This window comes from Motacilla alba, chromosome 5 (assembly GCF_015832195.1).
Source record: "Motacilla alba alba isolate MOTALB_02 chromosome 5, Motacilla_alba_V1.0_pri, whole genome shotgun sequence".
NCBI classification, from domain to species: Eukaryota; Metazoa; Chordata; class Aves; order Passeriformes; family Motacillidae; genus Motacilla; species Motacilla alba.
Genome location: NC_052020.1, coordinates 6424724 through 6447541, shown reverse-complemented (window position 1 = coordinate 6447541; position 22818 = coordinate 6424724). Strand labels below are relative to the sequence as shown.

The 22818-nt window shown below is 38.5% G+C and overlaps 1 protein-coding gene across 13 annotated transcripts in view; it reads right to left on the bottom strand.

Annotated features, from left to right (window-relative positions):
- Nucleotides 1-22818, bottom strand: part of PPFIBP2 (PPFIA binding protein 2) — a 97726-nt gene that overhangs the window by 67025 nt on the left and 7883 nt on the right. For 9 of the 13 annotated variants that reach the window (XM_038137392.1, XM_038137391.1, XM_038137396.1 and 6 more), the window contains exon 2: nucleotides 8523-8619. The exons of 1 other annotated variant lie outside the window; for it this stretch is intronic. In XM_038137392.1, the coding sequence (XP_037993320.1) occupies nucleotides 8523-8586 (64 nt within the window). In that variant the 5' untranslated portion in view covers nucleotides 8587-8619. 3 more of the 13 variants (XM_038137393.1, XM_038137399.1, XM_038137398.1) reach the window with 3 other exon arrangements.

Sequence of the window (22818 nt, the reverse complement as noted above, 5' to 3'; positions counted from 1 at the left end):
ACAGCTTCCATCTCTCCTAGCAGTAGATGTTTTGTCTGATCTCTCACTTTTCCCTTCCATCTTAACTCCTGATCCCCTGCATTCATCCTTTTCATCTCAATTTTTTCAGTTTCAATCTGGCTGAATTTGAAAAAAAAAAAAAAATCCAGGTAAGGTAGAACTCAACCGTCAGTGGTTAAAAAGAGATTTTTCCAAGAATGCTGGCTCCTTTAGATCACAAATCAGCAAAAAACAACAAAAGTCCCCCAGCAAACACCAAAATCTACATCTATGCTGGATAAGGATGACTTTCTATAAAGCTGAAAATATTCATGAGTAACAATATTGACATCTGACCAACAGTGGTTAGAATAATGTTATAAACATACCTTTCCTCTGGCCTTTCAGTCAATCATTACACTGCTAGAGAACACATTTTTACCTGAATTTTTACTCAGTGAGCATCTAGGTTGTCCAAGTTCTTCCTCTCTTCCTTCAAGATTACACAGTGCAATTTTCTTTGAAGCACAGTTTTCTTTCTCTCACGAAGACAGCCTTGAAAATGTGAATTTATGTAAACTAGCAGTAAGGGCTGGACAGGACATATTTCAGCCTGCTGGTTCCTCAGCCTCCTGCAGAGCGAGTGAAGAGGGAGCTCACACAATCCTTTCTTCCCGAACCGTGATGCAGAATACATCACAAACCGTGTGTTTTGAATCACAGCTCACATTAACTTCTCCTCAAATCTCTGCTTTTAGATCTTTAACTACAGGGAAAAGTAACTATTAAGCTGGATTAACAGGAAGCCCTAGGAAAAAATTTCCAAGCCTAAAAGCACTAATGACCACATTCAGATGAGACCTTCACGCGGCTCAGATGATTTTCAGCTGAGCTCTGCCTACAATCACACATGGAATCTTTGAGGCAATTTCCAAGAAGTGTCTATAATTTCTTATGCAAATTGTAGGTGTAATTACTCAGACTTCTTTCCTACATGCTTCTAGACGCTGAGCTGTGATGTGCAACACTTTCAGGGACTGCACACGCAGCTACAACAAAGAAAGTCTCTCCTCTCCAGAAACACAAGCCAAGCAGCCTGGTGAAAAAAAAGGAGGATGGATTATGCAGCTGTGATGGAGGTTTGAGGCCAAGTCTCCATTGCACAAGAAAAACAGGATCAACACATTTACCAAAGAATAAAAAATACTTGCAAGAATTTTCTCTCTTTTTAAAAATTACGCATAAAAAAGAGTGTATTTAAGACTAATGATTTCACTAGCCCAAGTAAAACAGTGTTTTTAGCCCAAAATCTGTAATTGTTTGTAGTAAGCAGCAGCAAGATCATTCAGTTTGAAGGAAACTTGTTTCATTAAGATTACAAAGTTTTCACTTTTAAAAAGACTCTCGAATCAATTTCATTAGCTTAAAGTAAGAAGTGGACATGAAACAATTCTGAATTTAATGATACTAAACTTCTTTAAATTTAAATCTTAGAAATCTGTCCGCTCGCCTGTTAGAGAACTGACTCACTCATGTACTGAAGAACAGATCACATCATGCAAACTACAAAAGGACCTTTGTGTCTCAGCTTTTCAGTCCCGTGGGGTTTTGGCCATCATGCTTTAGCTGCCTTTCTTTGCCACATGTTGTATCTGCAGCTATTTACGTTTCTGTTTCTTTCCAGTCCTTCCTCAAAACTCAGTAAAAACAGCATTGATGTGTGGAGTTCATTTGGTATAACTGCAAATGCATTGCTGCAGTTTGGTAAGCTGGTGTAAGTGTCTAGGACACTACAGCATTTCTGCTGTTTTGTACTAAAAAAACCTATCTCTTGTCAGGAATAAAAAAATTAAAGCAGCATATTTAAACTGTAAGTATTTTTCAATTTTGTATTAGCTTTAACTTCCATTTTCAAGAAAACTTTGAATTTTGTGGTTTTGGTGGAAAGGCAGAAACCCCTGCAAGGGAAGTTAAAGACCAAATAGATCAGGAAATCAGCTTGACTTGGACCTTCAAAGGACCACTTAGCCCTACAGCAAACAATTTTAAACACCTATTTTTTTTTTAGATAATAATTAAGTGTTTATAGGAAAGATGCTTTCAGTGCTTTCAGCTCTGTAAGTTCTGCAGCTCTGCCCTGTTTGCAGAGGGAATCCATCGGTCCTGCCAGCAACATTGAGAGGCTCCCCTGTCCATCCTGCGCTCAGAGCCCCATCATTTTGAGAAAGTGAGAATGGGAAGCATGTTTGGAGACAGCTGTAGTGACCTCTTGCAAAGTGAAGCACTCAAAATTGAGGAAATTCCAAAGGTCAGGTTGCTCTGGCAACCCTGGGGAAGGGATCAGCAGCCAGTGCTGCACAGGCGCAAATCAGCATGCAAGGTGCCCTGATTTTCACATGCTTTTCAAACAAAAATGCACCTGGACACTTCTGCAAAGTTTTAACCTGAAGGCTACAGCACCTGCAAAACTCTTAATAAAGAGCTGGTTATAGTAACAAATGGCTGTAATGGTTACTCAAGTGTGTACATCTGTTTTAGGTGTTGTTAACAAAATTAAAGACAAGGCCAAAGAGAGCTGGCACGAAAAATTATGAATTAAGTAAATAGAAAAACAATGAACTGCTCTATTTTTAAATGTTTAAAATATTTTTAATTGCTATAAATAGGTTATTGTTGATATCTGAGAAATTAACTAACCAGCTTTTCTGAAGTCAAGTATCTGAAAATAAATGTCAGCACCTTAAAAAAATTTAAGTGGTAAAAAATAAAACCCTACAAATTATAAACCATAAATATTGTGTTCAGCTTTCTTATTTTCTCCTTTAATATCCTGGATGTTTAGAGGTCACACACAATTTTTATCTTTCCTTTCACCTCAAGCCCTCATCATTCTTGACGCAAAGTTTTCTGGAACTGTTAAGACAGGAAGTTATGTATTCCTCCATCAAAGGCCTCGTTTCAAGTAATTTCCAATGTAATTTCCTTTTTCATATCTCTATTGCTGTACGATCTATGCATAAACACAGTGTAGTTAATGGTTAAAAAAGCCACAATATTATAATTTCACAAATGCTCACCTTACTTAATGCATTGCAGTAACAAGACACACAAGTGCTCTAGGTGTATTAGTTCTTTTGTTCAGAAAAAAACAGCCTAAATCATTGATTGAAAAGTAACAGAAAATTAAAAAGAAATGCACTAATCATAACTGAAGCATAGCCTTTTAACACAATTGTAATTTATTTAGAAAATGCTAGAAAACCACTGCAACTGTTGTTGTCCACTTACTCTGATCTACAATGCAGGAAATTGCTTAGTATTTAAATTGTTCTGTTGTGCTCATCATTATTTTAAATAGTCAGTTCAGTGCTCTGAAGTGAAATTTTACAAAGATTCCTACTATAAAGTTATACACCTTTACTATAGAACCCAAATTTTGAGTTGGAAAGTGTTGTGAACCTTGAATAGGATTTAAGTGATAAAAATGTGAAACTGTCTGGAAGTGTACAAATTGAAAAGAATAAATAGAAGCTATTTTCCAGCCATTCTGCACAGTCCCAGCTGTGCCCATCAGCTGCATGTCAGCCAGCATGGACTTCAAATGAGACCCACCAGCACCTCCCCAACACACAAAAATAGGATTAAGTGCTCTCTGTCTGGTCTGGACAATTTCAATCCCTCGTGAAGCAGAACAGAGGTGTCCATCCTCCTCAGTTAAAGGGCTGTGAGACTGAATGAATCCTGTGATGACATGTGGCTACTCAGGGGTGAAGGATGAGGTCACCAGGAAATATCGTGATTTCCTTTTATTTATCTAGGAGCTCAGTGAAGACTTTGTCCCACAGAACCTAAAGCCCATCCAAAGGAGTTCAAGTGAGTGGCAGTACTCTTTTTTTTTTGAGATTAGAACTCTCGAGTTCTAATCACTTATTAGAGGTGATTTAATAATGCCCACAAACAGCTCCTCCTTCAAATTCTGGCTGGTAAATCCCATGAGGAAAAGACATTAAATTTGAACTAAAAGCCTGTTTATCTCTGAAGTACAATTTCCTCTGGAGGCTCCTTTTTCAGCAAGGCTGTGGGCAGTGCTGGGTTTCTAACACAGCAGCCAAAGCCATGAGCTGAACACCAACATTCTGCCAGCTCAGGGGAAGGGAATTCAAACATGAATACTCCTTGCTCAACTTTTTAATTGTATTTACTTTTTCATCTTTCTGTGCTAATACTGAAGCATTGATACAGACCCATGTGATTACACATTTGACTTTCTCATTATTTTCCAGTGAGCAATAATTGCAGGAGCTCTGGTTAAAAGGAAACTCAGTAATTAATTACACTGATCACTTGGTGAATTTGAAGAGACTGTAGCAAGCTATATTGTGATGGGAGATTTTAGATCTTACAATTAATGGTCATTAATCACAAAGGCAAATAAGGGATTTACAAATTGATGATAGCAAAAAGCAGCTTGATAGAAAATATTTGCAAAATAAAAACTGTATTAATTTCTTATGATACATTGCAAAGAAAAATAACCAAAATCTACAGTCCTATAAAGAAACACATCTTAATAAATGTGTACAAGCTGAATAAAAGGCGAAGTAATGACTTGGTTAAAGCTCAGAGGGAAACAATGCCAAAGTCACGCACCTGAAACGAAGAATGAGTAGATGGGTCTGATATATGGTGCTTTTTTACAGAGGAAGCCTCTGTTTGGAGTGCAAGTCACTCCAGCTAATGGCTAAGTGATGTGCATTGACAATCACATTAGCCCTTTTTGCTATTTTAGTCAAATAAGGCTAATCATTTAGCGTGCCTAATTTATATAGCTATGAGGGCGGGTTATCAGTACAGATGTACCGAGGCATAAAAGACTTGGGAACACTGACCTATCTGTCAAATTTGATCAGGCCCAGTGAAATTCAATTTGTTAATCTTGCCTCACAATCCTCCCCTCATGCAGTCTGAGCACGAATAGGTTTTGTGCTGCGCTGAGAATGAGCACAGGCTGCAGTGAGACTTCTTGGTTGGATTAATCAGAATCATGCATGAGCGATATTGCTCTTGGATCCAGGGGTAGGACTTCTAGAATCTGTAAATGCTGCGAATAAAAATCTGCAAATAAATAAATTAATAAATCTAAAGTCTCTAAATACTTGCGATACATATTTGCACATACCCAGTTCTTACCCCAAATGGCCACAATCCAGTATTTTATTGACAATGAAGAGAACAAAATAAATGAGGGCTGATTAAAGAGATGGGATGCTCCCCTTTTTGCATGTGTATATATGCATTTATACTCAAGCTTCAAAAGTTAAACAGTGTCAGATATACATCTCTGGACTTCTCAATTCCCTAAAATGGGAGTAATGCTAACTTTGTGCCTAAAGATGAAGTTTCTGAGGCCAAGAGAAGTGTGTCACTCTCCCAGTACTCAATCAGGCCTCACTGCAAAAGAAAATGTATTTTTTATCAGCTACCTAAGTTTACTCAGGTAAAATAAGGTTTTTGAATCCTGGAGATGTCCACAGAATCTGGATACAGTGAATTGAAATAGCACAAACTCTTAAAAAATGACTTTCTGCTGTTTCCTGTCAGCTCTAAGAGCAGCTACATTTGTACAGATGATTTTTCCCATATTTGAAGCTCTACCTGGATGGGATGCTTGACAACAAACCCAGATGTTTTCTGCATCAAAAATAATATTAAAATCATTTTGGCTTGGCAATTTGACCCTATCAATACGACAGCTGAACCTATTTTTAAAGTGACCTTGGAGAATCATTGTCTGGACATGATTTCCCAATTCTCCACTGATTTGTGGCTTATCAGCTGTTGCAGACTCTGGGATGACATACAGAGTTTTAATGCTTGATAATGATCTAATTTCACAAGTGTTATTTATTGTGTATATTATTTGAATAATTCCTAATTGCTGCCAGCTTCTTCTTTACTACATGTGTTGTTTTGCTCTGATGTTTCTTCGTGCTTGTAAATAAAGGATGCTTGAAAGTTTCAGTTCAGTATTACAGTCATCCTTTCAAAGGGGTTTTCTACCTTATAATTTCTCTCACCACCATACAGGACAAGAGACCATTCCTGTTTTCCAGTCCCTGCCCAAATTGCATACAGAAGCTCACTGGATCGAATTAGGGAGAGTCAAACTCGAATTATCATTCTGTGCCTCAGCTTCAGACAAATTGGGATAACAACCGTATCCAAGTATAGATTCCAGCAGATCTGCTTGGTCCTTCAATCGTGCCAGAATATTCAAGAAATTGTTCTGGAATACACAGAACATTGGCTAGAGGAGAATGACAACAGACTTTACCTGTCTTAAAAAGTTTTATCTATTTCTGTCAAAAAAAAAAAAAAAAGAAGAAGAAATAAGGTCAACAACCTTTCCAGACAAATTTTCCCTAAGTATGGGAATAAATCAATATATTTCTCTATTAGTGCAGGTAGACATAACACTGAAATCATATGGGAAGCATTCAATTATCATCCATGAGGCTCAACAGATGAACTGTCTGGGAAGTATTTTGTTTCTTCTCCCATTAGATATCTTTACATAAGCCTGTTCCCAATGTTATGCTACCTATCAGTGGACATCAGACTGAAAATGTAAGTAATGCAAAGTCACAAAGTCATCTCTCCTGGAGAGATTGCTCATGACCACTGTGGAAATAAAACTCCACTTGCCACTGGAGTTTATTTATGCCTGAATCTTTTTACTTTGGGGCTTGGTCACCAGCACAGAACAGCTGTGATCAGCTGATTTCCAGGGAATAGTTCTTCCAACATCTGCTTTGCTTCTCTGCATTAGTGTTCTACACCACCAAGACAGCCAAATGATGGAGGTAAAAGAGATGTCATTTGAAAGCCTGGAAAAATTCAATTTTATTCCTTATTTATCAAGATTAAACCCTGAAATGGTATGGCACAAACAAAAAATCTGAAGAAGGAGCTGGGAAAAGAATATTAAAATCAACCAACCAAAAGAAAAGCTGTCTTCTGGCCTCAATTATTTCTCTGACACGAAACTTAGGAAAAATTTTATTTTCTTAGGCTGTCATATATTGCTATCTAATTAGTTATAGCCCATATTAGGAGGCTATCTTTCCATACCATGAAAAAACACCCAGCACTAAACACCTATTGTCATAGCCAGGACTCGCCTCACGACTGATAGCTCCTGGAAAAGAAAAAAAAAAAGTCTCTGATCTGAAAATCAATTTAAATAGAGTGACTCTTTTTTCAGTCTCTTGCTTTTTCTGAAGAATGGAACCACCAGTGCATCCAAGACATCCCCAGTGTGTGCAGAGCTCTGTATAAATCACCACAGAAGGGAGACAGCGAGTTCCATTTGTGTGCAGGTGATTTCTGAGCACAGCTCCCATGGCATCCCAGTGGCTAAAAAGTGTTACAGTTCCCTAGTTCATGAATTATGGTTTGGGACTTGCTTTTCTTCTTCTCTCCTTATACATCTGAGGGAAGTTCAGTGCTTCTCTACCTATGGTGTTTTGTTAGGTGTGAAAAAATAAAATCCCAGTTAACTTCCCTTGGTTAAAATCTTGTTAGAAGAAGGTTTTGCATTCAGGGCAAGGAAATATACGTGTGGTTTTTCCTATTTGCCTAGAATTTTTTCCATCAATGCGGAAAGTCATTTCAGTTATATCTATCCCATATTCATATTTACAGTTCTGTGTATCTCAGCAGTCTGGTAAAGCTTGCACATGTAGAATAAAGTGAAGACTCATATGAGGATGCAAAAACCAACCAAACCAAACCCTAGTGACCGTTTAAACTAAAAAACCTGGATAGTGATCTAGCCTGATGGTGACATTTAAAGTCCCATATCAGTCTCTGGACAGAGAGCTTTCCTAGAAGAGCAGGAGGAAGATGAAGGAGCAGCACAACTGCAGCAACAAGAGGCTGATGCCATTGACTCCAGCACCAGGGAAGAAGGCTCAGCTTGGGTGTCACTATTTAGATTTATAAAGCTTTAGTGAATTCTTCCCCATTGTGCACAAGTGAGATCATGGCCCTACCCTGACACTCCTTTAAGGAGCTCCTGCTGCATGGTCTGTGAGCACAAACCTCAGGGCATAACAAAAGTTATGTCTATTTTTCTGTATACACACATACTTTTATGTATCTATATGTGCATGTGTTTGACGCAGTTATAAATTATCCAGCAAGCCAGAAGACTTGGTGAAAACATTTTAAAGACATATTGAAATACAAAACTAACATTTGGATGTTGCCACAAGGCTGAGGATGTGTTTAAGTTACCATAGAGCATTAAAGTAAAGTAAACCTCTCTTACTTTAATATTCACCTGTCTGAGGGGAAATTGTAGGGCTTATTTTACTTCTTTTATTTTACTTCCAGCTTTCTCCACACAGCTATTGAACCAGAGTGTTAATAGTGAAATCTGCATGTCAGAGAACCTGATGAATTGGGGATAATTATTAAAAAGCAAACCAGACATAGTTAAATCTCAAGACAGGGTGGTGTGAAATAATGCATTGTTGTACCTGCAATGATGTCATCCATTTGCTCCAAAGCTGCTTCCAGCATATGACTGGCATCAGAAGCCATCCCTGGGATTTCTTCAGATCTTTACTCCCTCTACTGAAAAGACAGAATAAGCCATATGTATTACACTAAATAGCCTGATGGCACAATGTATGTCACTGTCACATTATGCATTAGGCTACACAAACAAAATCCATGCTACAGCTTAGTAATGCAGCCTAGTGATACAAAACTACAGCCCAATAATAAGAAAACTAAAAATAAAACCCTGTTCCTGTTCTTGATAGATGACTTGGGAGTTCTGATTTTTTTTTTTTTTTTTTGAAGAGATTTTACTAAAACAGTCAAATGCAAACAAAAAAATCCCAAAGAACTTCAAATACTGGAAGCCCAAGATTCTCCTGCTCCTCATCCTTAACAATGGTTTCCTAGATTCAAAGTTCAGGGCATTTCAGCCTTTTCCTATGTGGGGAAAAAAAGAGGATCGACCAAGGTTCAATGAAGGAATGAAGACATGGGGCAGAACATGTCTTTCCTATAAGCAGAAATCTGTAGGAAGTCAGCTTTTTGGTTTTTGCCTTAAGAGCAAAAAAAAATTCTCCAATAATTTTCACTCCTCCTTCCTATATCCTCGTTCAGTCTTTTCACCATCTCTTTCATGACACCAAAAATGGCATTTTTTTTTCTGTTCAAATCACCAAAATGCTCCAGGTATGAGTTCTCTGAATTTACTGCTGCTACTATAAAACAGGATTAAATACATTCATGTTACCATCTGACACTGGGGATAACAAACAAAAAAAAAAAAAAAGAGAAAAACCTTCCAGAACGAGTCCCTGCTCGTGAGTTGGTGCTGCTGGACTCTAAGTCAAGCAGCAGCTGCTGCTGCCAACAGATGACATTTCAAAGGGGAGAAGAATTTATGCAGTCCATTTCACTGCCAGTGAAAAAATCCCCTCTGGAATAAGGCCCTTTTGCACAGCACTTCATCACTGAAGCACGAGAGCAGTGCCCACACAGAGACGAAACAGGGATGGCTCCTGTGCATGGGGCTCACAGGGCTCTGACACAGCTCACAGCACCCACAGAGCCCACAAAGGCTCACAGAACTTTGATTTCTTCTCCATGAAGGCTGCAATTCAGTCTTTCAGCATTCAGTCTTTTTTTCCCAGAGAGCTGTAAGAGCTGTGGTTTGAAGCTGTTCCATTTGAGCAGCTATCACCAAAGACGCCAGTCTGACGATGGACAGAGATAGCCTTCAAATAACTCAGGTTGTGGATAGGTGTAAAGGCAATGGACCTGTGATTCCAATGCTACTGAAATGCCACAAATACGTGTTTATCGTGGGATTACTTGTGCTAAGAATTCAAGTGGTTTGAATTGAAATAAATATTACAATGAAAATTTGTACCATCCAACCAAAATTGTTTTCTTCTCTCGAAAACTAAGAAACCTGAGACATGGGTTTTTCTCAAAGAAGTGGGTTTCTTCTTCAAAGAAAGCTAATTTATTAAGAACCTCTGTGTTACCAGCATCCTATGTTGATTCCAGTTGATGCAGACAACCCCAGGATGCAGAGACAGAAGCAGGAATGAGTCAGGAACTGCAACATTCTCATTTGAACTCTGCCATTTATAGCTTGTCACAGTGGGTAAGCCACAATTTAACTTCAGATCACATTGATGTGAAGAGCAATGTGAGAATGCCTCATCCTCACTGTCACCCAAGGCTCAGATTAATGTAAATTAATCAGTGGTTTTGGTCCCTCGGTTGTTTTTTTGTCAAAATAATCTTTTAAGCACAAGCAGTGCTAAATTTAACCAAAGTAAAGTACGTGTCACCCAAATATTTTGTTTAATGGAACTGGAAATAACATAAATTTTGCTCAGAATAATCTGGAAAGTCATTAAGACAGCTGATATAAACTTTGAAATTTCAGAGTGCTTTCTTTCACACGTGAACTTTCCAGACACTTCCCCTGATCCCGATGCTTCCATTTGCTGGTTTTTGGAAGACTTCCATCTTCTGTTGCCACATCACAGCCACCAAACCCCTCTCAGCTGCAACGATCCTCCTTCCTTGCAGTATTTCCTCTAGTTCAAAGCAGCCATACCACGGGGAATAATCACCTCAGGGACAGGAAATCCACCTACAGGTGGCAAACAGGTGCCAGGGGGGCACCGAGGCTCCCCTGCCACCAGCCACTCCCCCAGGAATGCATGGCCACCAGCTGAGTGGGCAAATCAGGGCAGCAGGTATCTGGCTCAGAGTTTGAAGGCAGAAAAAGAGTGAAAAACGCTAAATATAGCACGGAGTTCCTAATTCTAGGTTGCACTCCACGCTTTTATTTGTGATGAAAGCCACTGGAGCAGCACACGGCTGTTCAAACCAGAAATGCAGGACTGCATTTCTTGTTAACATCTGATATAGTATTTCATCATTTGTAGTGACAAAGGCGCAGAAAATGCTGATACACTGCATTACAAACTTGAAAATTCACTGATGGAAAAAGCTCCCATCCAAAGCCTTGGCAAAACCCAGAAAGTTTTGCTGGAAAACTCCCCCAGAAGTGAATGTTCAATCTCCTCCCTGCCTCCACAGTCAGCCTATTTTCTCACCTGTACCCACTGAGGTTTTGCTGCCTAACTGCATCAAGCTATAGCCAAACCTGCTGATCAAACAAGGATTTATTAATAAAAGCAATGTTCTTTGCTCCAGAGAGATAATGTAATATTACTTGCTTGACATCTTTTTCTAGACAGACCTGTTGTGTGTGCTCCAGGCAAGTCTCACTTTCCCAGACACTCCCTCCTTACAGTTTGGCTGCTCTGAGCAGTATTATGAAAAGAGCTTGTTAGATCTCCTGGACTTTCAGCTACCATCTCTGATCTAATTCCATAGAAATATCTATGCATTTTAAATATCTATGAATTTTAAATTTTAAATATCTATGAATTTTAAAAACTATGTTTTAAACTATGAATTAAAAAAAAATATTAAATAACAAGACACGTGTAACAGCCCCTCAAACAGAATCCATCTATTTGCTGGTATTTTAATTACAAATATTTTTTACAGTTTTCATTCCTGAATGACATCAACATTCAGAACACCATGACTTATTTACTTATGTAAATATATACATATATTAAAAAAAAAGTTTTTTCAGCTTTGTTAAGGACTGAACAAAAGCTACCTCTCACATTACAGTACAAGCTTCAATATTAGCAAATTGTAACCTTCAGGATTTATTAGATTAATTCATATGCCAGCAAAATACAAGAACCAGGCTACTTACCTTTTCAGGTCTCTAGGAAGAAAAGAATTTACTTTTTTGCCCGATCAGTAAAAATTCCTTGCTATTAATAGCCGAAGTTTAACTGTTTTACAGACATAAGTCTAAATTATTATCATCCCTTCTAAGCCACATGCTCATATTAATTTAAAGCCCAGCCCACAGAGATATTGCAACCCTGTTTGTTATAATTGCCTGAGTAATGACATCTTCCAGGAAGTGCAGACAGAGCAAACTGGTCTGAATTCCTTAAATTTATTTTGCTAAGATAGTTTTGCACTGCACATCCTAATCTGAGATTTGCATTCCAAATAAAATGAAAAATCTCTGGTAGAACTGTTGTGCTCAGAGCCAATATCCCTTGCAAATTTCTTAGCCTACATTCTCTATGTAAAACCACAACTTGGTGTGTCCAAAGGAACATAATATTTAACAGACATATTCACTGTGAGCAAGATGTTCTTCAGAACTATGAAAAGCCTTAATTAAATTTGAATCTTTCATGGCTGGCTTGAACCAGCAGCTGCTCAGAGATAAGAATATGAACAACATGAATTCAGGCAACTCAGATGTTTTCCCAAGGTTGCTCACAACAGTGAGGTTATCAACTTTCAATTACAAGGGGTGTGGTTTTTGATACAAACTCCAGAAATCCAGACCTTGTCTGTGGCCTACAAATTCCTCTCACATTTAGCTGACACATGTTATAATTAACTATCACCACCTCTTTTTTTTTTTCCCTAAGATGAATAAATACATGCTTGTAAACTCTTTAAATACTCACATTTGCTTTGTACTTAAGGGCATAATGAAATATCAAGTGCCTTGGATAAGCAGAAATGCTCCAAGCTTTCCTTCAGCTGTAAGATGACTCCTGCCCTGGAATGCAGGAATCTGCCCAACTCCCACCCTCTCTCTCCCACCTTTCTTTTCCCCCAGCCAGGCTCTGTGCAGCGCCCAGACAGGAGCACAGCCACTGATTCATCCCTCCACCTCGTGGCTCCATCAGTTACAAAAGTTATAAACTCATGTTTGGATCCTGGCCTTTTAGGACCTGCTGGAACTCTCTAATTAAGATAATCCTCAGTCCTGACTAGCAATCCAGGGAACCAGAATCACCTCTGATGGTCGCTAGAATGACTGCCTAAGGAATGCTCCTTGTGCCGGATCCTCCGGGGCTCTCCAGCCAGAAATCCTATTTATCTGACAGCTGGGAGAGCTGGGCTTGCTCAGCCTGGAGGAGAGAAGGCTTCAGGGAGACCTTCCAGCAGTTTTCCAGTGCCCAAAAGGGTTCCAGGAGAGCTGGAGAGGGAAATTTCACAAGGGCAGTAGTGACAGAAAGAGAGGTAAGAGCCTTAAGCTGGAGGAAGGTAGGTTTGCATTCAATATCAGGAGGAAATTCTTTACTGTGAGGGTGAGGAGGCGCTGGCACAGGGTGCCCAGAGAAGCTGTGGCTGCCCCTGGATCCTGGGAAGTGTCCAAGGCCAGGCTGGATGGGGCTTGGAGCAACCTGGGATAGGGGAAGGTGTCCCTGCCCATGGCAGGAGGGGTGGAACCTGAAGACTTTTGTGGTCCTTTCCAACCCAAACCATTCTATGGTTCTAGCTTAAATTTCATTTATTTCTTAATACAGACAGTACTTGCTCTATTTCCCCTTCACATGCTTGACTGGAATAGGCAGAAAGGTAAAAAAATCTCTTCTTTCATTGATTACCCATTCTGAATAAGTGAAATCAAGGCTATTTCAGAGGGGTTTTAAGAATAGAAAAGTTTATTTTGAGCTGGAAAGTGTGAAGTGCCCAGAGGAAGGCAGAATGGGCAGCTCTAAAGAGAAATATCAATTAGCCAAAGCTGAACAAAGACCTGATAGCAAATCAGATAGGTGGAAGAACTGCTAAAGTCTCTATTCAACACGTTGCTGGGGGTCCTTACATGAGGGGGTATCCTGAAGTGAAGTACCTTGGCACTGTAAAAGCACCATATTTGTGGGTTACTGATGAAAGTCAGAGCAACAAGCATAAAGCAATGATGCTTTTACACACAATGAGCTAAATAATTTGATTTAAAATACATAGCTAAACTTATTGCACTATGAAGTGGCAAAGTCAAAGCCAAACATCTCTTTTCAAAAATAAACCCATTAACTTTGCTAATACAAGTCTGAATTTCAATTCTGGGGGAAACAGAAGGTGAAGGAAAAAAAGAAAGTCCCCTTCTTGAAAAAATGCTAGATCTGACTGATCCTTGATGCTTAAAACACAGATCACAGCAACTCCTCCACAGGGCTGATGGATATTGAGTTACAGCTCCTCCTGGTACCATAACCAAATTTCCTGACTCATGTTTGCACTGAGTCTCATCCTCACATATAAGAGCTGACGCTGACAGAATGGCATGTGCAAAGTGAGCTCTCTTCAGCTCCTCTCTGTAAGACTTCCAGCAACTGCGGGAAGCCCTTCAGTCCTCAGCGTGGCTTTAAACTTTGTCCATAAAAGCTTAAAAAAGCCCTTCATCCTTTAGTTTCATGTTGTTATCAGATATATGAAATTTTCTGTGTTACACGCAGTACAAAGGAAAAATGTTACAGCTTCTGACTTTGCAAATCTTAAGACCAAAATTGCATTAATTGTTACTGTATTCAGTCCAAAAAGTCTAATTATTCGAGTTCACTTCTCTGTCATCTAACTAGTTAAAATCAAAAAGAAAAAAAAGGCAACACGATGAATGAAAAGTCTGGATATAAACTTCAGCTGAACAAAACACTACCTGAAAAAATACATGAGAGGAAAGTCTCTGAGGCAAAATATGAACATTTCTGCTCCTAAAATAAACACATACAAAAGTCAGATTTGGTACTGCAGTTCACATCTAGTTCAGAGAGTTTTACAACTAAGGAAAGTTAGATCCTCAAAATTTCAACATTTAAAGTAAACTGTGGTGTTTGGGGTTTTTTTTCTTATTTTTCATTCCAGTCTCACTGGCCTCAAGGTCACAGCTCTGAATTTTCTTCCATGAAGGTCAACATTTCAATGAGATCTTTGAAGTTGTTTAAATGCTGCTCCAGTGCCTGGGAAACTGCTCAGACCACACCTTCCCCACATCATGTAGGTAAATTCATGCTCTGGTAAATTGGAAGGTGAGGAATTATAGTAAAAGTAAACACAGAATTCATGCACAAATTAACTCTGCCCTAGAGTAAAGCAGAGGACAAATCCTTGACAGCAATGGAGAGAGATTAGGCAGATATGATAAGCAAAACTTTCAAAGCTAGTTACTGCAAAAATCCTAAAAATGTAGACGAACAAAACAGTGCTGACACGGGGCCAGAAGATCTTCTATCTCAAAGAAATGCAGGAGGTCCAATTTTCTAATCTGTGCTTCTTCAGTTCCTTAGGATCATTGTAGAAATCAGCGGCCTTGCCAAGAAGGAGCAAACACTGCTCAGGGAGCTGGCAGAGCTGGTGGAGCCCTTGGAATGCCATGGAAGTCATTCAAGGTGCAGGGCACCTCTGATTTTTATAAAAGATGCAAAAGAATGCATCTGCAAAAGGATGACACGATGGCACAGGTGGAGGTGTGAATGTTTCCATGTAAAAGCCAAGAATCTTTACAGAAATAACTCACTTGGAGGTTTAGAAGAGAGCTCTAAATTCTCCTTAACACGGGCAGACACGGGGATAGGTGAGGATCAGGGAAGGAATTGGCACCAGTGGATGCTGAGGTAGCCTAGATGGGTTTTTCTGCAGCAGAACCTCAGAACAAAGGGCAGGGTTGATGAGGTAGAAAACTGAATTCCTGCAGTCCAAAGAGGCAATTCTCATCCACAAGATATCTAAGGTAAAAAACCCCTGAGGTCTGGGTTAGACTGCACAGAATAAAGCTCAATATAGACACAATGAAGAAAAATATTTCTTATGAATATTTATTATTTCAAAACTATCTACTCTTGGGTTACTCTGATTATAAAGCTCTCTCCTGAATTTCCCTCAGCTTTACAAACATGACATGAAGGCTCTTGCGTAGTCTAAACTTAGCTTTAGATGTAAAGACTAAGAATGTGCACTAAAAAGTCAACTTTTTGACTTTGCAAAATTCATTTTCATGTGAGTATTTTTCCCCCTTTGAAACATCCTGTGCAGAAAATTATAAATAACACTCACCAGGCTGGTTTAATATTACCCAACCTACATCTGTGGATACAAGTATGTCGAATTCATACTAACAGGAACTGACAGCATCAAGCACTTCTGTATAAATTGAAGCTTCAGTAGCTATTTTGAGGAAAGTGTCTGTGGGAAACAAAGAAAAGAAAAACATACTTCTGCTAGAAACAGCAAATTCATCAAAATTGAATCCGCTTGGATTAAAAGCGCTGAAATGGATCACTATGAAAAGCACCACATCCCACATTACTCAGCAAATCAACAAAAATATAAATTTTAACAGCTGCGCCAGTTCAATGCCTGTGCTTATAAACAATCATTCCTATATAGATTGCTTCCTGAAGATTATTGAAAATATCCTTGGGGGGGAAAAAGCTATATTCAAGTTTTTCCTCTTTCTCTGCCTCAAGAATAGGTTTAACTGTTGTCCCTAAATAGGTTGTTTCACCTGGTGGGTCAAAGACCAACCCACACACAGAGCAGAGCTGCACCAGTTGCTGAGGTGGCTTTGTTACTTTCTTCCTTGCCTTGGGAATTCTGCCCAAAGTCCCCATGGCCTGTAAATTCTGCATTCTTTGTGCCCACTATCAGCGGTACATCCTTCTCCTCAAGCTTTGTTAAATTCTCCCCTAAGTCTGAGATCGTTGATCACATCAAGCCCTAAACTTTACCAAGACAACTCTAAGGACAAGTAACTCATCATTCCAACACCTGGACATCATAACCAAGAGGCAAAAATTCTTCACAGCAGGTAAAACCTTGGTTTAAAATGACACCTTTTGTTGGTTTTGCTCCTCCATTATTCAGAATGTGGGACATCTTACTCCCTGCAGAACGGGCCAACACTAAGATTAAAGTATCTGTATCAAACCCTGTGCCACAGCTGAATTTTAAATCCTAGCCTCCTATCATAATTGCTTTCCATACTTGATGGAGGAACATGATTTTCTAATTTTGAGAGAAAAGGCATTACACAGATAGGTAATGCTGCGTGACAGACAGAAGAGCAGCTGGACATCCAAGAGCAACATTTAATACTTTCAAGATTCACAGAGGTGAGAGAAACATAGAACATCCCCCAGCTGAAGAAACATTATTACAGGTGGCAAGAAGAATGCACCACCCTTCATCCTTGTTTTTCCAGTGAATCTTAGAGGAAAAGAGATTATCAAGGTGCCTAGAGACAGATCAGGCATGCACTGAAACCAGAAGCTGACTTTAGAGGGAACAGGGAGCAGCCCACAATGAATGTGTGACAAGACATCCAGGCCTCCTCACTGACCTGTTTGGTGGAGGCTGTATTTGCTCACAGAAACACATATTTACCCAGGGAAGGCTCTTAAGGGATTCACCTTTCAGGGATTCTCCCTGAAAAGCCACCCAAGTGCTCAGCTCTTGTATCTCACACTCATCTGTGTGCACTGCTACTGTTTTGACTCTATCACAACAAGTAAAACAAGCAATAAATAAAATTATAAAATAATAATTTTATATAAATAATATTTAATAAATAAATAAAATAATAAATAATAAAATAATAATATTTAATAAATAAAATTATAAATTTAAAATTTATAAAATTATTTTTAAAAACCCCAAACAACTGTATATCCAATTTTGAGTACCTGGGGAAAAGATTTTATAGGCTTAAAAAGAGTCCTGAAGTGCTCACTGGGCAGCTTCCACAAAGGGGATACTCCCGGGGCACAGGACACAAAAGAGATCCCCAAAATTGTCCTGTAACATATTGCACCTTTTAGTGCCAGCTGTGAGAGGTGTTCAAGTTCTCACCACCCGCAGAGCCCACCAGGCAGTGTCTGCCAACCATTTCAAGGGATTTATTCCAAGCTCTATACAAATGTAAAATGAATACGTTTCCAGGTCAAACCATCTTAGCAAGGACAAAGCCAAATCGATGTAGATTTCTCCTTCTATGTTATTATACATGATATGAGGGACTAAGGAAGAGATAAGAAAAAGCAAAGCCCCAGTTCCATGCATCAGGAAGCCTTTTTGAATTTGCAAAACTCTGGATGCATGTGTCATTTCCAGATAAAGACTGATTGCTCAGTAAAACTTTCAGGCCTCCACTTCCAAGTCTCCAAAGTTTCCATATTCCAGTTCAGCCATTTTGGCTCATAGATTTGCTAAGACACAGAAAGCTCTTGGAAGTTTTGCAAATCAACTGAATGTAAGAGCTGAACCTAGGAGCAGACCTGTTCATAAACTCAGTGTTCTCCTGGGTTTTATATCCATATTTACAGCTGAAGTTCAGGATGCTGTCAGTATCATCTATCCCTAGGGTATATTTAAAGGACACCTTTTATTCTCTGAATTCCCACTACTTTTAGGGCATGAAAAATCCACAAGTTAAACCATTGTAATGAACACACAGAGGATTTCTCTAGATTCCTTTCCAGATAAGTATTTTGATAAGTGTTTAACAACTTGAACACGAACAATGACACAAAAAATAAAACTCTAGCTAAAACTCTACGGCATGTTACTTCCAGTCCCAAGAACTCTTTCATATGGTTGAAATAAATAGAAAAATTCCAAATACCAGAGTACAACTGTAGCCAAAACAATATATTGTTATACAGTTAGTCTAATTTTACTGCCTCTGAAATAGACACCTTTGTACTGACAGAGCAGAAAAATGAAAAAGAATTATTACATTACTTTAGAGGGCCTGAATGACATCATAGCAAGGCCTGAAGTCATAAAATGCACTGTGAAAACCAGGAATGACACCTGGGGGCATGCTGATTGCCAGGCTTTCACACATCCTGTCTTGCTCCAGACTATTTCATATTAGGACTCAGAGCAGCTCTTAAGAACTATTTGAAAGTCCTACTACTCATATTTGGTCTGTGAATACACCTATGGAGTTCCCTGAGGTAATAAATTAATCATGCATTTTAATGCTTGATAACAATGCCTTTATTTGACCTGTTTATTAATACAGCCACAAAATGAAATTATTTCAGGCTAATGACTTGCAAAGCCCTTTAATCCCTCGCAGCTACCAGCTGATTTGCCTGCCTGAAAAGTTTGTCAGAAGTTTCTTGCTTTTGGGGCCACTTGGATCAAAATCAAAATAAAATATAGACAAAAGACTAAAGAATTGAAATGACCATCTGTTGGATAACATTATCTTTTGCTTCTATTTCAGGAGAGAAAACGGAATCAGAATTCACTATCAGTTTCTTCAGTTTATTTAATTTTCCAGAAAATGGATCAAAGTCTGCTCCCATATCAGTAATTGTGGCATCTTTGTACTCTTCTATTAAATTTGTAAGGAAAATTTGGTTTGCTATTATATAAGAGAGATTTAGTCCCCTTTGTTTCAGTTGTTTTCAAAACTCCAAGTGGAAGTAGTGGAAATGAAACCTCCAGTTTCATTAATTCCAAAATAATATAGATCCTGTCCTTTCCTACTTGAAAAGAAGAATATGGTCATATTGGCAAACATTAAAATACAGTTCTGTCATGGATACATTTTTTTCCTCCATTACTGTTTATTGATGAGGGGTAGTTTTGCTTCAATACTCTGCTGTAAACATGTAACAGTTCTGTTTACTCGTTAGTTAAGAAAAGCAAATAAAATTCATTTACAGTGAAATGATATTTATGAACATTCTGCTTAGTATGGCACTTTTATCAGTCTCTACTAATTTGGAAGCTCTTCTAAGTACCCAAATCTGGGTTTCCAAAGAAAGTGAGCAACTGCTACTCTCATTTGCAATTAGTCCTGGATAATCAGAAGCTTTGATTAAATAAAAACTACAAATGGCTGGTGAATCCCAGCTACATTTTAGAGTATGAATTCCTTTTATAACAAACCATTTCCTCTGAACACAAACTCCTCTCCTCATGCTAGAAAAAAAGTAAAAAAGCAGGTTTCGAAAATCTGCCTTTTGCCAGTTAAATGAGAACCAGCTGTGCTTCACAATCTGCAGAGGAAACTGAAGATGCTACCAAGTTTCCTAATTAAAATGAAGAAGGCAATCAAGGCAAAACAGATTTGGACCACAATTCTTGAAATAGTTTTCTAATCTTTGCCTGATTTACAATTATTATGAAATGTTGCCCTCACTGGGCTAGTATGGGTGAGTAACTACAGAGGGTTACTCAGTGTTTTTCACAAAGGAGCAGCACCATGCTCTGCAAAGCAGGCCAGAGCAGACCTCCTTCTTGCACAAAAGCTTGTTAGAACCACTTTCTTGTAGTGACAAAAGTTCTAATACGATTTTCTCTTTATACATACAAAGTCTGCCAGAGCAGACTGAAAATTGTACTTTACAGTTTCGGGTAACATTTCTATTTTGCATGCATTCACCTTTCTAAATTAAAGAAAGTTTTAATTCAGTTGTTAACTAATCATTTATAATGCCTGTGACTCAATTTTTCAGGTTTAAAAAAATCTGTACTAATACTAAAATACTTAGTATATAAACTTTTATTTTATTTACAGATGATTTCATCTGAAGAAGAGAAAAAGCAAAATTAGGGAACTTAGTATTTTTTTTTTCTTGAAGTAATGAACACACTCTTTAAGAAACTAACACATCCTACTTTCATAAGTGGTTTGTGCTTGTTTCCTACCTATCCACATAAAACAGGTTATCTCCCCGAGGTGTTTGCCAGAGATTTTTATTTTTTTTTGTCTGGAGTGAGACATCAGAATTCTTCTGTTTGGGAGCTGATTGGATTATGTTCATTAGTTTATGATCATCCCAGAAACACACTCATAAATCTTGCTGCAATGCCATTAGAATAAGATGTTCTGATTATGCTTTATTAAAGCAGATGCTACCATCTGCACTGTAGAGGAATAAAAATATGATTCACTATATTCAAGAGACACGTGGCAAATATCTTCCCCTGTCCAAATAAGATTTCTGAAATAAACTTTGGGTTTAAAATAGTGCAAATAGGAAATAAAATTCCTTTTTTCCTGTATGAGCAGTAGATAGAGAAGAAAGGAGGCAACCCCAACAAAGTCACCTCTGAATGCAGAGACCAACCAGACTTGTTTTCAGAAGAGGATAAGGTAAAACAGGAGTTTCCATGCTCTAAGTGCTGGAAATCCAGATTAGAATGCAACATCTTAGATTTATCTTCACTAATTACTTGAACTCGCACACAATGTGTTGATCTTAAAGAGTATGAAGACCTAAGCAGCAAATGAATGATCCCCTATGAATATTCATACACTTTCTGTTGCTCTAATGGAAACAACCCTCACAGTCAGCATTGGACAAGCAAGACTTGGAACAGAGGCATCCTTTGGACCTGCCTTTTTCGTGACTTTGAGTGTTCAGTCTGATTTCAGCCCTCCAAACCAATGCAAGGTTTCATTGAAGGAGAATCAGCTGATCTGCTTTCTCCAAATTCACATCTGCTTCAGGAAACCATCATCAATTTATCACCATTTCCTTGGGTGATATGCCAAAGGCTTCTCAAACAATCACCAGTTCATACTTGCAGCTTTTTGGAAGTCAGATCCATTATTTACCATTCCTTGAATTACACTGCCTGGTCACATCAGGTTTCTTATTTTTAGTCCCCTATAAAGTGCTCTATTTTAAACCTGTATTCAATCCTCAGTTACTTCAGATTTAACCTGGAAAATTTGACTAAACAGAGAAACACAGAATGCATTCTATATGTCACATATACAGAGCTGAGAAAACCACCAATGGTTCCTCATTTGTTTGTTGATGATCTGGCAGAGAAATAAAGCCCTGTTTTAGGCATTTGAAGATACTACATTTTCCTTTTTGATCTTTATGAAAATATACAGCTCTTTCCCCTCAGCAGGTTCCAGTCACAGGTTTTGCAGAAATACTAGTGAACCACAAAACAGTCATAAAATCTTGCTGTACAGGTTATCAAATTAGAGTTCAAAATCCAGGTTGTTCTTAAAATCCTCCAAACCACTACACTGGAACTTGGCAGGTGCACATTATAAACACAAATTGACCTAGACTGGCAACAGTGCCACCAGGATTTACTTTTTATGTTTGCTTCAGAAAGAAATTATCCTTGTAATTTAACTGCTTTGTTCTCTGCATCAATGAATTACCAGATAAGAGCAAAGTGCCATTGAGAAATGGTTTTATAGAAAATAAACATGTAAAGATGGAAACAAAAAAGGTAACTGTAATGTTACAAGGTCAGAGAGACTTGAAATAAAAATGTCACACTAAAACATGTAGGCAGAGGCATGTAGCTACAAGAAAAAAAGCACCTTTGTTTTGTTGCTTAATGTGCATCTATGTAAAAGAAGAACTAAAATGTTGTAAAGATGAGAGAAAGAAGAAGGGAAGAAATTCAACCTGCCACAGGTTATCAAAGACATCACCTCAGAGCTGGTGCCTAGATGAAGTTAAAGAACAGATTGAGCAAAGGGGGACTCTCAGTTTCTTCAGCTTGAAAGCAACAGGCGAGTTGATAGCACTGAACAGACAAAAGCAAACGGGGGAGAATTTAAAGAACTTAATTTACTGCTCAGTCTTTCCAATTCTCAGGGTATTGACTGAAGCTAAGTTATTTCATACGTATCTACAGAACTCTGGTAAGTGATCAAGTGTCCCTCCAGGGACATCCACTGCTGCTAAACCCTCTTCAGCAGCTTAGGAGATTTTCAAGGTTATACCTAGAGAGGTTGAAGAGCTCTCTGGCAATGGGGTGGCAAACAGGAACGAGAAACATCTCCAGAGACCGGAGTGCTGCAACTTCACTGACAGAAAAGTGACTTCTGACAGTCCTAATCTGCTGCCCTAAACAATGTCATCTTCTGCTGCATTGCTATTTCCACACCCTTGGGTA